Source organism: Bacillus rossius, chromosome 15 (genome assembly GCF_032445375.1).
Source record: "Bacillus rossius redtenbacheri isolate Brsri chromosome 15, Brsri_v3, whole genome shotgun sequence".
Classification (NCBI taxonomy): domain Eukaryota; kingdom Metazoa; phylum Arthropoda; class Insecta; order Phasmatodea; family Bacillidae; genus Bacillus; species Bacillus rossius.
In genome coordinates this window covers 26,461,454-26,478,954 of record NC_086342.1, presented here as the reverse complement: position 1 = coordinate 26,478,954, position 17,501 = coordinate 26,461,454, and the positions used below count along the sequence as shown (strand labels likewise).

Sequence of the window (17,501 nt, the reverse complement as noted above, 5' to 3'; positions counted from 1 at the left end):
CTAGGTGCGCTGGTACTCCCGCCGCGCCGCATTCTTCACTGGAATGTGGTAGTTCATGTCAGGGTACTGGGTGCGCTGGTACTCCCGCCGTGTCGCATTCTTCACTGGAATGTGGTAGTCCAAGTCAGGGTACTGGGTGCGCTGGACTTCGCGCCTGGTGAGGCACTTCATCGCCGGATGTGTGACCGGGCCGTGTTGAGTCGGCATTACTTGGTTCCGCAGAGCTCGGTTTTATTAGGATAATATTTAAGTCTAGTGGCGAATAATTAAGTAATCTCACTGTGTGCGAACAGAACTGTTTATTCGAGTGGTTTAGTAAAACTGCGAGTGAACTCGATCCAGTGAAATGACTTGTGGAGGGTCGATTAGCTGCCCCCACCCAAACACACTCACCACTGCACTTACGGGGAAGGCATCGACGACGTTTAAGACGAGCTTGTTTGTGGAATTAATTCATTCATCGGGAAATTACTCTCCGGCATCATGACTCGCTGGAGTGACGAAACCACGCTCATATTTGATATCCTTTTAGATTTGAGGATTTGCGATAAGCATAAATATGTGTCTGTGTCCGCACAGACATAAACACTACATCACAATAACTGAACGGTTCAGAAGATCAATTTATTGCTTTATTCTCAGATTATTACTTACCCACCTGACAGCATTATGATTTTGTACTGAAGGCTTGTGTTAGTTTTATATTTATTATTTTTGTTTCCACGATTTTTTATGGTCATTTTTTTGTTTTAAAACATCCATAAAGTTTTCTATGCTTCTGCATAATGAATTACGAAGATGCAAATAGTAGGGGTTTAATTAAAAATAAATATAGTTTAAAAAACTAAAGAAACATGCTTTTAAAGATTATCAAACTAAAAAGTAAAAAATAATTTTAAAATTTAATTTATGACAATAGTATATAAGCAATACTAGTATAAATGAGAAAAAAACTTGAGGCACTTTGTGCCATATTTTTTGTATATTAAGCGCACCATGCTTTTTTCTCATTTATACTAGTATTGCTTATATACTATTGTCATAAATGAAATTTTAAAATTATTTTTTACTTTTTAGTTTGATAATCTTTAAAAGCATGTTTCTTTAGTTTTTTAAACTATATTAATTTTTAACTTTTTAGTTTGATATTCTTTAAAAGCATGTTTTTTTAGTTTTTTAAACTATATTTATTTTTAACTTTTTAGTTTGATATTCTTTAAAAGCATGTTTTTTTAGTTTTTTAAACTATATTTATGTAAAATTATCATAGGGAAATGAGTTACCGACACTACCTATTACCATCTGAGATAACTATTTGGAGTTGCAACATCACAAAGAAATGGTAAAGTCTCTCCGAATCATTTACAGTTAGATGTATGGATATAATCTTGGGAGAAAAAAAAAAAACAATTTTTTCTTCGGCGTGGCCGGGAGTAGAACCCACGATCGCTCAATCCGAAAGCTGACATCACAGAAGTCGCGCGCCTTAGACCGCTCGGCTAACAAACATAATGAAATTTGTTGGGACATTTTACAGTGATTAGCCACACACTCTTAGTCGAAAGAGTTACAGACGGACAGACAAACAAACATACAGGTGAAGCTAATATAAAGCATGTAAAAAAAGCACTGGATCACAGCAATGTTGACCACATATCTCACAAACAAAAAAGTCGGACTTGACCCCTCAAAGATTTAAACCTGCGGTCGCGTTGATGGGCAAGTAAACGATCGGAACTATCAACAAACATGGTTTACATAATCGATACCATAAAATAGTAATGTGTGGCATTAATCTATAGAAAGTAAATCTAACATTACTATGCTGTGTCCCACGGTGCATAAATGCAACTAAATTTACCTATGACTCAAGTCCATGATGTCATCCGAGATTTTACATTGTGCTGAGCAACCATAGTCTATATTACAGTAGGGTGTGTCACCACCACATGTATCAATCACAATAGGTAATACTTGAGTATCGCTATACCTAATACAGAATTCAAAACGTGAACAGTCTGAACTGCATCTATAACCCAGTTTTCGACAAGGTTCAAATGGCACTGTGATCAGAGTTGTGGAAGTATCAGACGTAGAGTCTGGGACAGTAGTCTGTGAATCGGAGGAAATAGAACCATTGGCTGGGACTGAGTTATACATAGTAGATGAAAGTATTGAAGTGTCTGGTAAATCAGTTTGTTGGTTAGATGTAATCAGAGTAGTGTAGGGATTATTGATCATTGTAGTGGATGGATAAACTTCATTGCTCACGAATGTGGATTGTGCAGTATGTGTACCAGAATGAGTAACTGTTGAAACTACACCAGTAATAGGCGTATGAGATGTAGCGGCTGGCACAGTTGGCGATATAAATGTCGTAGTAAAAGTTACTTTTGAAGATACTATTGATATATTGGTAAACAAATTTGAATTAGAAGTTAAAAAAGACATCTTTGAAGATAAAACACATGAGCTTGTGTTTTGTGTACTAGATGATTCATCATCAGCAGCTATACATATTGTTGAACATCCAATATAATTAATGTTGCAAAAAGGTGTCTCCCCACTACAGATTTCGAGTACTGAAAAAATTAATTCATTGTTTTCTTCAGTGCATAGTTCTAAACGACTGCAATCTGAACTACACCTGTAACCTACTTTTTTACATGGTTCAAATATTTCTGTTGTTGACAATGTTGTTGATGATTGTGATGTGGTAGAAGTGATTGGTATTGTTGTCTGTGTATTCGATGTTACTTCGTTGGTTATTTTACATATATTTGAACACCCAACTAGATCAATGTTGCAAAAAGGTGTGTTCCCACTACAGGTTTGGAGCACTGAAAGCACCAATTCATTATTATTTTCAGTGCATAGTTCTAAACGCATGCAATCGGAACTACACCTGTATCCTACTTTATGGCATGGTTCTAATGTTTCTGTTGTTGATAATGTTCTTGTAGTTTGTGATGTGGTTGAAGTGATTGGGATTGTTGTCTGTGTATTGGATGTTACTTCGTTGGTTATTTTACATATTGTTGAACACCCAACTAGATCAATGTTGCAAAATGGTGTGTTCCCACTACAGGTTTGGAGCACTGAAAGCACCAATTCATTATTATTTTCAGTGCATAGTTCTAAACGCATGCAATCGGAACTACACCTGTATCCTACTTTTTGACATGGTTCTAATGTTTCTGTTGTTGATAATTTTGTTGTAATTTGTGATGTGGTTGATGTGATTGGGATTGTTGTCTGTGTATTGGATGTTACTTCGTTGGTTATTTTACATATTGTTGAACACCCAACTAGATCAATGTTGCAAAAAGGTGTGATCCCACTACAGGTTTGGAGCACTGAGAGCACCAATTCATTGTTATTTTCAGTGCATAGTTCTAAACGCATGCAATCGGAACTACACCTGTAACCTACTTTTTTACATGGTTCAAATATTTCTGTTGTTGACAAAGTTGTTGATGATTGTGATGAAGTAGAAGTGATTGGTATTGTTGTCTGTGTATTCGATGTTACTTCGTTGGTTATTTTACATATATTTGAACAACCAACTAGATCAATGTTGCAAAAAGGTGTGTTCCCACTACAGGTTTGGAGCACTGAGAGCACCAATTCATTATTATTTTCAGTGCATAGTTCTAAATGCATGCAATCGGAACTACACCTGTATCCTACGTTATGGCATGGTTCATATATTTCTGTGGTTGACAATGTTGTTGTAGATTGTGATGTAGTTGAAGTGTTTGGTATTGTTGTCTGTGTATTTGATGTTACTTCGTTGGTTATTTTACATATTGTTGAACATCCAACAAAATCTATGTTGCAAAAAGGTGTATTCCCACTACAGGTTTGGAGCACTGAGAGCACAAATTCATTATTATTTTCAGTGCATAGTTCTAAACGCATGCAATCGGAACTACACCTGTATCCTACTTTTTGGCATGGTTCATATATTTCTGTTGTTGACAATGTTGTTGTAGATTGTGATGTGGTAGAAGTGATTGGGGTTGTTGTCTGTGTATTGAATGTAACATCGTTGTTTATTTTACATATTGTTGAACACCCAACATAGTCAATGTTGCAAAAAGGTGTGTTTCCACGACAGGTTTGAAGCACTGAGAGCACCAATTCATTGTTAATTTTTGTGCATAGTTCTAAACGCATGCAATCGGAACTACACCTGTATCCTACTTTTTGGCATTGTTCTAATGTTTCTGTTGTTGATAATGATCTTGTAGTTTGTGATGTGGTTGAAGTGATTGGGATTGTTGTCTGTGTATTGGATGTTACTTCGTTCGTTATTTTACATATTGTTGAACACCCAACTAGATCAATGTTGCAAAATGGTGTGTTCCCACTACAGGTTTGGAGCACTGAGAGCACCAATCCATTATTATTTTCAGTGCATAGTTCTAAACGCATGCAATCGGAACTACACCTGTATCCTACTTTTTGGCATGGTTCTAATGTTTCTGTTGTTGATAATGTTCTTGTAGTTTGTGATGTGGTTGAAGTGATTGGGATTGTTGTCTGTGTATTGGATGTTACTTCGTTGGTTATTTTACATGTTTTTGAACACCCAACTAGATCAATGTTGCAAAAAGGTGTGTTCCCACTACAGGTTTGAAGCACTGAGAGCACCAATTCATTATTATTTTCAGTGCATAGTTCTAAACGCATGCAATCGGAACTACACCTGTATCCTACTTTTTGGCATGGTTCTAATGTTTCTGTTGTTGATAATGTTCTTGTAGTTTGTGATGTGGTTGAAGTGATTGGGATTGTTGTCTGTGTATTGGATGTTACTTCGTTGGTTATTTTACATATTGTTGAACACCCAACTAGATCAATGTTGCAAAAAGGTGTGTTCCCACTACAGGTTTGGAGCACTGAGAGCACCAATTCATTATTATTTTCAGTGCATAGTTCTAAACGCATGCAATCGGAACTACACCTGTATCCTACTTTTTGGCATGGTTCATATATTTCTGTTGTTGACAATGTTGTTGTAGTTTGTGACGTGGTTGAAGTGATTGGGATTGTTGTCTGTGTATTGGATGTTACTTCGTTGGTTATTTTACATGTTGTTGAACACCCAACCAGATATATGTTGCAAAAAGGTGTGTTCCCACTACAGGTTTGAAGCACTGAGAGCACCAATTCATTATTATTTTCAGTGCATAGTTCTAAACGCATGCAATCGGAACTACACCTGTATCCTACTTTTTGGCATGGTTCTAATGTTTCTGTTGTTGATAATGTTCTTGTAGTTTGTGATGTGGTTGAAGTGATTGGGATTGTTGTCTGTGTATTGGATGTTACTTCGTTGGTTATTTTACATATTGTTGAACACCCAACTAGATCAATGTTGCAAAAAGGTGTGTTCCCACTACAGGTTTGGAGCACTGTGAGCACCAATTCATTATTATTTTCAGTGCATAGTTCTAAACGCATGCAATCGGAACTACACCTGTATCCTACGTTATGACATGGTTCATATATTTCTGTGGTTGACAATGTTGTTGTAGATTGTGATGTAGTTGAAGTGTTTGGTATTGTTGTCTGTGTATTCGATGTTACTTCGTTGGTTATTTTACATATTGTTGAACATCCAACAAGATCTATGTTGCAAAAAGGTGTGTTCCCACTACAGGTTTGGATTACTGAGAGCACCAATTCATTGTTATTTTCAGTGCATAGTTCTAAACGAATGCAATCGGAATTACACCTGTATCCTACTTTTTGACATGGTTCATATATTTCTGTCGTTTTTAATGTTGTTGTAGATTGTGATGTTGTTGAAGTGATTGGGATTGTTGTCTGTGTATTGGATGTTACTTCGTTGGTTATTTTACATATTGTTGAACACCCAACTAGATCAATGTTGCAAAAAGGTGTGTTCCCACTACAGGTTTGGAGCACTGAGAGCACTAATTCATTGTTATTTTCAGTGCATAGTTCGAAACGTCTGCAATCGGAACTACATCTGTATCCTACTTTTTGACATGTTTGTTCTTCTGTTGTTGTTGATATAGTAGAAGTTACTATTTGTGATGATGCGGTGATTGATGTAATGTTGTTTTTCCCGCGATTGCACTCTACGGAACAACTAATTGTATCAATGTTGCAGAATGGTGTTTTTCCATGGCAATCTATGACTCCTGACAAAAAAAGCTGATTGTTCTCAAGTTCACATATTTCAATTTTTGTACAGTCTCTGCTACATCTGGGGCCAGTCGTTGTGCATGTGTCGGGTATGTAAGTGGTGGTCTCAGTCGGCATTGCAGTGGTGAGTGATGTCACGTTATCACATGTTAGCGAGCAGCTGAATGTTTTGATATCACAGAACGGGGTATTTTCTGGGCATGGTATAACTGCGGACACTCCTAATTGAGTGCCATTTTTCTCACAGATTTCGATTTTTCTGCAGTCCTCGCTACACCTGGTTCCAGCTTCAGTGCATTTCTCCGGAACGTAAGTTGTCGTGGTGAGGGTGGTCGTTTCATAATTTCCCGTACCGTGATTGCACGTTTGGGAACAGGCGAGAGTTTCTACGTCGCAGTACGGCGTGGTGCCCGCGCACGTTACGGTCGCGTGCACTCCCAACGAATCGCCGATCTTCTCGCATATTTCTATTTTCCTGCAGTCCGGGCTGCACCGGGGACCCTCCTGGGTGCAGGCTTCTGCGTCGCGGGTTGATGTCCGGAGAGGTACGTCCACCTCCGTCGCGTTGGACAGGCTGGGACGTTGCGGAAGTAATTCGGCGTTTGCTGTTCTCTGATCCTGCCGCACCCGGGTGGGAGTTGTAGCCAAGCCAGCCCGGATCGTCGGCACCTGGAACACGTGGCAAGTGTCTTCATCAAGACGCAATGACTCTTGCGCTGGAAGACCCAATGGCATAGAAAAGGTCAGGTGGCACCCGGTGTGTAAAAATTGCGAAAGATTCTGAGCATAATGGGATTCCTTTTAAGGATGGTAGAACAGTTATTGAGGAGTGCATGGGAGGGTCTAAATGGGAAAGTGGTTGCCATGCAGCTTCTTCTCCCGAAAAACGTAGTGCTAGAAGTGCTAAAAATAAATATCATGATGCAATCTCTAGTAACCATGATGCAGTAAATAAAACTATAGCCCAACCCATTTTTTAAATTAAATGAATCAAAGAAGTAAAAATAAGAAAATTCTTATTTATGGTTTATTTACAAATATTTTATGCTAATTACACTGAAACCACCCCCCTCCCCCAACACTGTTCTCAGCGAACTGGGAAGTCACATTATAAAAAAATAAATTTCTTTCGCTACTTTGTTTTCAGCGTACATGATCACTAAATCAGAGAGTCTAGATGTACTCATAGTGGTTCTTCGATAACATTTATTTAAAAAAATGTTTTCTCTTTTATGATGCTACTGAAACACATAATGTTAACAAGATTCATTTTAAGGCTACAGTCAGATTTGTTACAGAATCATAAAGTTTATGCTAAAACAACTTTTAAAAAATCTTAATTAATAAGTTTTTATAACAAATAGTTAAAGCTATATATAAAACGGTTTTGAAAAAGTTCACTAAAAAATTTATCGTAAGCATTTTCTTGGCTTCTGGGTGTAAGCCGTGTCAGGTAATTCTATTGTGACGTTTCGGCAGTCATTGAAGCTGCCATCATCAGGTAGACCAATTCTGATTGGTGCAGAGGATGCAGATCGCTGTCAATGATAGTGGTACGTCGATGTTTTCGATTTCTTCGTTGTTATCTGCCATTTTGCAGTGTTCGTTGTCTACATTGCACGACCGGCTAGGGAGGGCATGAGTTGTGAGTTCAGCCCTTCCTGTGTTCTGTTCGGCAATCATACCTACTACTGTATCTGCTCAACCACCTAGCGAGAGTGAGGGTCATGATTTAAACAAAGTTTTCACGTGTTGGCGAGCTGGCAGGGCAAGCGGCGCTGTGTGCGCCTCGTTATAACTTCTGACTGGCGTGGCATTCTGCAAGCTTACAACTCTCTCGCGCGCGGAGTCAACGTTTATTCGTTCGCTGCCCGTGTAGACCGCCTCTCATTGGGGTACTGAGAATTTTTTTTTTAAATATTTGTGGTTATCATGCTTGAATTCAGTTACTTGGACTAGTTCCCAAATCAACCCAACCCAACCCAACCTAACCTATCTAACCTAACCTAACATAACCTTACCTAACAGCAAATGTATTTGTTTACAATTTCCTACACAAGGTAAGAAAATAAATGCAAAGTTGCTGTTATGTCTGAGGTAAAAAATCTAACATATGAAAATCACCTTATGAGTGACTATAACTTCGTGTGTGTGCTATCCCCTTTCTCCTTTGTCACCATTGATGTTTTGTACCTGGAACCTACGATCAACTAACTCTGTGATTGTATCAAGGACGAGAATAAAACGAGTCATTCAACATATTTATAGTAACTTTTTAATGATTTTCTAAATATTTTGTTGATAATTACCAATTTAAAGATGGTGGCCAAGATGGCCGACACAAGATGGCGGACGTGAAAACAGTAGACTGTCAGGTGATTCATAGCAATGCCCTCTAGCGGTTAAAAAACTAAACTAAGATGGTGGGTGCATACTCTAGCAGACGAAAACAAGATAGTGGATCTAAGATGGCGGATGCAAGATGACTGCCGTGACGTCATGCTGGCTGACGTAATATATTCTTTGTTAGTAGTCAGTCTGTTTAGTGGAAATATTTTTGGAAAGTTACTGTTTATTTTTACAAGTATATTCGCCGAGAATCGAACCGAAGACTCCAAGGTCCATGCCATATAACGCTTTCATTTAAAATTTTTAATAATTTTTAAAATTATTTAATTATATTTTATCAAATCACCTCTGCCTGGATCGAACTGAGGACCCAGAACTCGACGAGGTATGACATACATGTTAAGTTATTTATTTTTTGAGTTTTTAGATAAAAATGTAATCAAGAAGTTGAATTACACCGTAGATAAAATATGTCAGTCGTTATGAGGGCCAAAGTTATGATTATGAATTATTAAGGGGCTTGAATTTAATTTTTCGAGGAGTCTTAAGGCTCTTTTAGACATTTCAAGCCTTCGAAATTTTTGAGTATTAAAACGGGAAATTTTCTCTTGAAAAGGGATTCCACTCGCCCCCCCCCCCCCCCTAAAATAGGGAAATAGTTACCCATTTATAGAATTTCTGTTGATATTTGAGAATTTTTAGGCCGTCTTTGAGGAATTTTGTGAAATTTTCCCCTAAATATCTAATATGGCGGAAAAATCATTCCCTGCACCGCAGTATCACTCCATAGTACCATGTGCCAGACCTCTCTATCTCACATTACTAGATTACTAAAAAAAAATAATTTTGCCCCTTCAGAGATAACGATAACATGACGCGAATGTCTGCAAATGCAAAATGTTATAATAATACCACCTATAATTTTAGACTGAGGCATGACCTCACTTTTCACGCCTCTTGTTCCATTATTTCATTTTATTTTCATTATCATGTATATTAATTTTCATCCCTGCAGTTGTAAGTTTTGGTTTAATTTATGTTTGACTTGTGTTATTTGCTTGGTTTTTTTTTTTTTAATTATATTTTTTCTGGGCACCATTATTGTAGGTGCGGAGTACCGTAACTATCGCGCCTCGTTGATTTGTTTCTTGGGCGCGGTGCGGCGCCACCATCGGACTGCGAGCCTGGCTGGACTCGAACCTGGCTTCGCCGCGGCAGAAAACAGTCCCGCCCAGGCGGGGAGTGGTTGCAGTGTGAACATTTCCGGACAAGACTGTGAGCCCGATCCAGAACTACTTCGCTCCCGACGGCCACGGAGATTTGGGGCGCGCCACCTGTCGGGATGTCGGCCTGCAAATCACCGAGTAAGGTTACGCCGCCTTCGACTCTCAGACAAGATTTCATGCTGCTTGAGTGATTTATTTAGTAGCTATGACCTCCTCTTTTAAAATTTTTTTTTGACGTGACAACGTCTAATAAATCGATGAACGCCGGCTGCACGCACGAATAAGTGTCCCGTAACGCACATTGTCCCGTTACGCTGTGTCCCGTTACGCTCATTGTACGTTTGCGCCGCATCTATCTCTCTTCCACTCGATTGGAACAACCATCGATTTGACTTTTTCGAGGCACTTTAAACTTGAAGCACTCCCATTCGTTTCCTACTTTTCCTATCATCGTCCTATCCTTAACAGAATAACACAGATTGGAAGAAGTTAAATGGCAAACATGTATAAAAGTGATAGTTAAAATAATCTCTTCGTTGAAGTAATAAAAATATTTGAATTAATGAGTGCAAATCAAAGTAAATTTATCAATCAAATTGTATATTTAATTTCACTCCTTTTTGTATCCATTCAAAATAGTGATAATTCAATAAAAATGATTCAATTTTATTCATAAAAGTATGCAATCATTTCATCAATGTTTTCTTATGACGTTTGTCACGTTAAACTATCGTCCTAAACCGACTTTACAGACAACCAATTTTTTCGGTTTGCACACGATTTCCTGTCACGGACATTAAATTAGCCTCATAAGCTAGGTTCTCATTGTGCAAGATTAACAGCCTTGGCTTGACAAGTGTGTTTTCTTTATTTTCTGAAGGGTGCCTTGCTTGTGAACAGTACTGTACCTCTCTTGGCCATTCGCGTTGTGTAGCAGCGGTGCATTTGACGCCGAGAAAAGCAGAGTAACTTATTAGCAGTACTTGCACCGCGCAGAGGTGCGTGATATGGCGTGACAAAAATAACTTTGCTATTTGCAGCTGTATTTCGCAAATATTTTGGTTTCGGTGACATGCAAGTTTGGTCCCACACTTTCAGACAGACTGTTTTTGTGAGCGCATTCAGTTTGAGCGCATTTGCACCAATTTCATTAGTTTTTTTCTCTCTTATTTTTCTACAAGATGTTTTGGTGCAGCTATACCTTATTTTAATGCAAGTATTTTCGGATGTCCGCGCAATTGAGCCTCGGGCGCTGGGCACTGTGTATGGTTTGCAGACATTTTATTTCGACAACGAATGAACTGTTACATTTCTGCTTGCTATGACGCATTACGAAACAAATAGTTTTTGAGCAAAAACGTTTTTGAAGAGTACAGACATACACTCAGGGTGGGTAGCTATGCATTGCGTGTAATACGATATCCTTTTTTTCTTATGTATTTTTGATGTTGTGAGGCATGTGTTTGCCCAGAGGACATGGAACTCTTGATCTCATTCGTATTTTAATCTGGTTGTTCACACATTTTTTGTAGCATTATAGGCGCTGTGTGATAGCGGAACATTATGAGGACATTATTATAGTATATTTCATTCAGAATTTAAATAATCTTTCGTATTTTTATTAGTGCTTTTAAATGTAATGCTTTTACGTCCAAGTCACTTTAATATTTAGCTAATGTGGTTTATTTAGATCATGCTTTTATATTATTACGACCTATGTGGGGAGAACTGGGTTTGTAAGGGATAGCCTAATTAAGTTTTACTAAAGTTTTATTAATAACTAATATTTACATTACTAATAAATAATTGTGTTAAAAAATGTCCGGTCACTAATCACTGGCACTTAAAAATGTTTATTCGCAAGTCACTCAAAGTCTGTCAAGTTCCACAGTTTGCACTCCTCACTGGATCTAGGCTCAACAGTGGTTCGCCCCTTACCTCGCGCCAGTCCACACACACACCCAGTCTCGCGCCACTCAGTCGCACTCTCACGATCCCGTCGCTCCACGTCGACCACTCTACAGGGGGTCTCCCACCGTTTTTTGCCGATGTCGCACATCTTTTCACTCTCGGAACTCTTAGAACTCTCGGAACGCACTCGGAACTCCCGTGGAGGCCGGCGTCGCTGCTTAAGTACTAGTGGGTCGTCTTTCCAGAACCGAGACGTGAAGAGTCGCATCATCCCGGGCCGACCCGTCGCCCGAACAGTCCAGAAGGGCGACGTCCATTCACGCCACTCCACACGGCGGCCCACGGAAATCCCAAGGCTGCTCAGCGATAAATAACAGCGCCTAGGAAGGACGATGCGCGGAGTGTGTGGAGGGGGGAGGGGGTAGCGATGTCCCTTGTAATCCGGTCAAGCACGCGTAGCATGCCTTACGTCAGTTGACGGCACGTGACACGGCGCGTGACTCCAGTGGTCGTGCAAGGCCGCCAGCCAGCTCCGAACCTGGCATCGCAGTCTGGTCTCTCGCGTTTGTAACAATATTTATATCTAGATTTTTACGTGTGGTGCACCACGTTAGGGCTTTTTGCTCTTACATAAACATTAGCCCAGCCGTACTAGTTTGTATCTTGCCACCTTGTTCAGCACTACAGTAAATTATGTGTTCAATTTAATTTTCTGCTTTTTTTCCTTTATTTTTCCGTTAAGATTTTGAATCTTATTTTCCTTTTAAATAGACTACCGTCAGGCTTCACTCTGATACCTTTAACTAGCCTCGCTAGAAAAATCTCTCTGTCCCATTCTGTTAAGTGCACCTTACCCCCAGGCCGAGTGCTTAAACGTCTCTTAAGCTCTGTATGCTCTTTAACCAAACCACTTATGTACTACTTATGAAAAAAAAAGAGTTGCCTACACCAGCATCCACCAAAGCCAAAACTCGCCTCTCATATAACTTTACTTCAACACATAAATTACTCTTGCCTTTAGCAACCACTAAACGATGCTTGTTTTTAAACCTATAGGAATTAAATTTCCTCTTAAAACATCATCTTCGCGACCAATGTCCTTTCTTTCCACAAAATCTCCAAAAATTCCTTTCAGACTGTTAATTGACCTTTGCTCTTTTGACTTGGTGGCAATTAGTAACCTCATGATCAGCTGACCCACAACCATATCAAGCATGCTATAACTTGTCTTCTCCTAAAATACTACTCTCTTTTTTTTAATTTATTAGATTGAAAAGCTTCCTTAACAACACTCAATAGGGCATAATTTTCCTGGCAAGCATCCCGTCGCTTAATTTTAAATGGTACGCGCCCCCACCCCAAATCGCTATTCTGCGACACCATATTTTCTGCGGAATTCTCTCCCTCATTACACAACTAGGCTGCTAAACAAAGGTTGTCAACTTCAACAGCCCGTTCACGAAGGCCATACATGTTCGCCTGCCTAGCTATTAAAAAATTACACTGTCGTCTGATATCAGGGTGAAGATTTTTTTTTAGCAACAAATCAATCCTCCCCTCTTGCTTCACACTAACATCCAAAGTTACCCCATGATCCAGGTCATCATGCACATACACCAAAGGTAGTTTCCCCCCTGTGCTGTAAACATTATATTTTTTCTCTCGCTTATTCCTCCCTACATCTGTTAGGACATAAATTTTCTCATACAAATCTCTTACACTCCGCCCACTTGAATTTATTGTTACGGCAAAAAATCATAATTTCGTACGCAAGGTTAACGCAACGTGATGTTAAGTGCCAGGATTATATCTGAACCCCTTGACGAAATAATTAGCACGAACTAATTTGTCCATGCCTAAACAAAACTTCGAGATGTCGTCGGCATTTAAGATTTCAAGCATGGGAATTTTCTCAAGTGCCAGCAAGGCTAGTTTATTTTTGAGGAAACTTTAAGTTTTTCCTGACCCCACCCCTTTATCAGACGCGATATCCCTCTGACCTATTTCCCCCCTGATAACTGGGCAACACATTTCTGTCGTAAAATCTCTATAGTTTCATCAGCACCACAATCTACTGAGGCAGCTGGTAAGTTGACCAGCAGCTCCTCCTTATGCAAGTTGTCAACCCAATCCAAAGCCAAACTGGTGACAAAACTGAAACAAAGTCCAAATGCAACCTGACTACCGCGGCTGTCACTCTGACCAGCAGAGTGGCGCAGAAATATTTGAAGCTCATATTAACCATCTAAAGAAGTTCACGGTTCCATAGATTAATTGAGGTTTTTCTCCTCACACCTAGGTCCAGTGTAAGTTATTTTCTAGGTGTGTTATGTTTTGAGGTCTGCTTATGAGGTGACGGGCAAGGTACAGATTAGGAATTTATTAGCCACCCCCACAAAAAAAAAAAAATTAAAAAAATTGTAACCTGAGAAAAATTTTAAAAAATTGAGACGGAATTAGGAATAATATATTGCATGTTAAATGACCATTTAACACAATCTTAATAATGGACTCAACTACTTCTAGCGTCGTTAATTCTCAGGCCGCGGCGAGGATTACTAAACCGACGATATAGACCAAGGCAAAGGATAGGAAGTTACCAGACCTATCTGTATGGCCGTGTGTTGGGACATTCACTCTTTTTCACTGTGTGAAAAGACTAACACATGATGAACACACACACATAGAAAACCAAGCTAAAATCAGCCGATATCAACTGTTAAATGCATATAGACAGCATTTTTGTTGACTAATTCCTTCAATGGAACTATTTGTGCTGTCGATGCATTACACATAGGTTGATTTTGCGTTGGATTTCTATGTGTCTGGGTGTTTGTGTATGCATATTTTGTTTGTCCGTTCTTCGGGTTTTATATATGACCCACAGTGTAAACAAGGAATGGCTATGTTGAACATAATGTCTTCAGCCAGTTTTTTTTTGTAGCTAACACAACCACTAGTTTAAACAGTAAACTACTGGAATTTTTTTTTGAATATCGCAACACTCCTTAGAGAATGATAAAAAAACATGTCAAAATCACACAATTATTTACTATTTACATAAGTCATTTAAAACCAAACATATAACAACTATTTAAAAAGTTTCAAACTAGTCCGGAGGTTTTTGCTTTTGAAACCCAACCTAGAAATTGGCTTGCATAATCTAGCTACTTAGTTGATTATTTGTGTTCCAATTTCCCAGATAAGACCTCTTACATAGCTAAATCCTATTTGGAAAATTCAGTGAATCTGTGACTTCAATGTGTTAAATTAATTGCAAGGCCACAAATGCATCATTCAACATGATGTCCCGATCTTAGGCAGCCAGCGACGAAAAGTCCGAACATGGCCAAATACTGACGATTGACAAGCCACCACAAGAATCCACCACAAAATCGTAGTCCCATAAGACTAACATTGCACCAACTTCGGCTATTATGTACTACTCTCACCACTTCCATTTCCAACTCCTACTAAACATATTATTTTTCCTTCTGGACATACCACTGTTGGCAATGTTAAGTAATTATTAGCATTACGATGCCGTGTTGCTAACTCGTTTCTCGGAACCCTCTTCCTGTCAGTAAAAAAATTGAGTAAATATTACACAGTGAAGAAGTATATCAGAAATATCGCAATAAAAACAACATGGCAAATTTATGCACAGTTAACTTTTAACTAGCCATAAGTTCATACAATAACAAATGTTATGAACATTATTGATTTATATTTGCAAAATTCCGAGTTTGTTGTTAATATTTAAAAAAAATGACATGATATGACTCGTCTCCTATTGTCAAAAGTTGTGACGTCATGTCTCGATGTTATTGAATTCGGTTCTCCTTCGGTTATACTCAACTGTTTTAGTGTCTAGTGGCTATCCACTCTAGATTAAACTTATCCCAGCCGAGCTGACACTAGAATATTTTAAGCATACGAAATTTAGTGTTAGTCGAAACCTCCACTAGAGCAAGGAAGTGCTAGTGACCACTAGATTTATAGTGGAATCGGTGCATTCGTCTCATGGAATTTTTCCTAGGTTATAGTTAGTTATGTGTCTGAGATTACACAATCTGCTGAATTTTACTGACCTCAACTGTAACAATGAAGACATGATAACTGTGTGTTTGTGTACACATTAAAATACCGCGTTTCTGTTTGCAACATGATTTAAGTACTACACGTCGTTTATGAATGAGAAAACTGTCCTGTACAAGAAACATCAGTGTCTGGTCTTGGGGCTGATATCGTCGATACCCGTTACAATTTTAAATTGGTACTAGCTATATTCTTACGATGAACTTTGTATCTTGGCGTGTTATCATTGATATCTTTCCGTGTTATCCGCGAAATACTGAAAGCTTGCTGTATTTTGTCATGAATCAAGCAAGCTCATATTTGTAAGGTCCTCTTCACTTCACAGCCCGAAATTAGAACCCCGATAAAACAAGTTTGAAGGCAAAACATTCGTCATTTGTAGGGGCCGGAAAAATTCACGGATTCAGCGACCTATAGGATAGTCTCCATTATCCTCTGCTTTTCTCAAGCAAACCCATGTGATCATTGGGTGCTAACTGGCGAGGCGTCTCGGCTGGGTGGCCTGTGATTTGAAACTTCATTGATCGATAGTCTCTCACTGGTTCAGAGAGCTCCACTCAAACTGCCGAGCCGATAGCAGAATCAGCAGAATGGTAAACGTATTTGAATTTCAGCCTATAACGAAATGAATCCGCCAATTTTCCCGGTCTCTATAATAATTCGGTACCGTAGGTTGTGATTACCATTTCCGGAGGAAAAAAAAAAGTTAAATTCGCAAATAAATCACAAGACCAAGTTGCTGTCAAAACTGAGTATGTAATTTGTAAGTACAAATATTCCAGTGACTGTAACATAAAACAGCCTAGTGACTTTAAATGAGTCGTATATATTAAAATTAAAAATTATACTTATTTTAGTTAAGTAATCTAAAGTAATAAACTATCGCATTTGCCACAAATGCAATAAAAAATAACAGGGCCCTGAGAAACTCTTGGTGTTATAATATACATAAGCAATAGACATAACAAGAGAGTTATAAACAATTTTTTAATGAAATTGTATTAAAAGAATGAGGATACTCGCTGGTATTCATTTGAACCTCTTAATCCGAGATATTAAATAATTGTTAACAGTCAATTACTAATTCACAAAACTATATCTACAAGACTGACATTGTGATCGTTGAAAAATGCAGAAAAATCATGAATTGAACAACACTGATATCAGCTCTGATTCTACAACAAGGTACTTAAAAATCTAACTTGTGTTTCATGGACATTTTGGTCAATATATTTTGAGCTGTAATACCCAGGGAATGAAGTAAAATTCAATTTTATGTTTAATTTTCTGCGGGTAGTTTCCTAAATATAATAAACCTTTTTAACATGCGTACACATTATAAACTACAATTTAAAAAAAAATGTAAGTAAAACTTACACGAAGGTTCACCAAGTACAACACTACACATATGAATTTCTTACCACAAGGAAAAACACGAATAGAATTCCTGATGCCATTATCACCAGCACTAAATCCACTTCATTGCAGGTTTCAGTTTTTGTGTCTGTGCTTATCATTTAAAAAAGTTGTTATTGACTTGTTGATATGCCTCCTGATAAGTTTTAGATAGCATGTCAAATTATTCTGCTTGGAATGCAGTGATTTCGAATACTGATACATGTAGATATTTTTTTCACTATTGAATGTATTTCGTAATGTTTAATTTTTTTTTATACAAAATATGTTTCTACCCTCTTCATAGATTAAATAGCTGGGAAAGTGATAAGATGCATTCAT

The 17,501-nt window shown here is 38.3% G+C and overlaps 1 protein-coding gene across 1 annotated transcript; it reads right to left on the bottom strand.

The window, feature by feature from the left end:
- Nucleotides 1-17,242, bottom strand: LOC134539667 (uncharacterized). Its single transcript, XM_063381854.1, has 3 exons — nt 17,186-17,242; nt 2,568-6,849; nt 1-104 (listed from the first exon to the last, which is right to left on the bottom strand). Exons 1-3 carry the CDS (start codon nt 17,219-17,221, stop codon nt 1-3), a joined length of 4,422 nt encoding a protein of 1,473 aa, XP_063237924.1. The 5' UTR covers nt 17,222-17,242.
- Between the last annotated feature and the right edge of the window lie 259 nt (nt 17,243-17,501).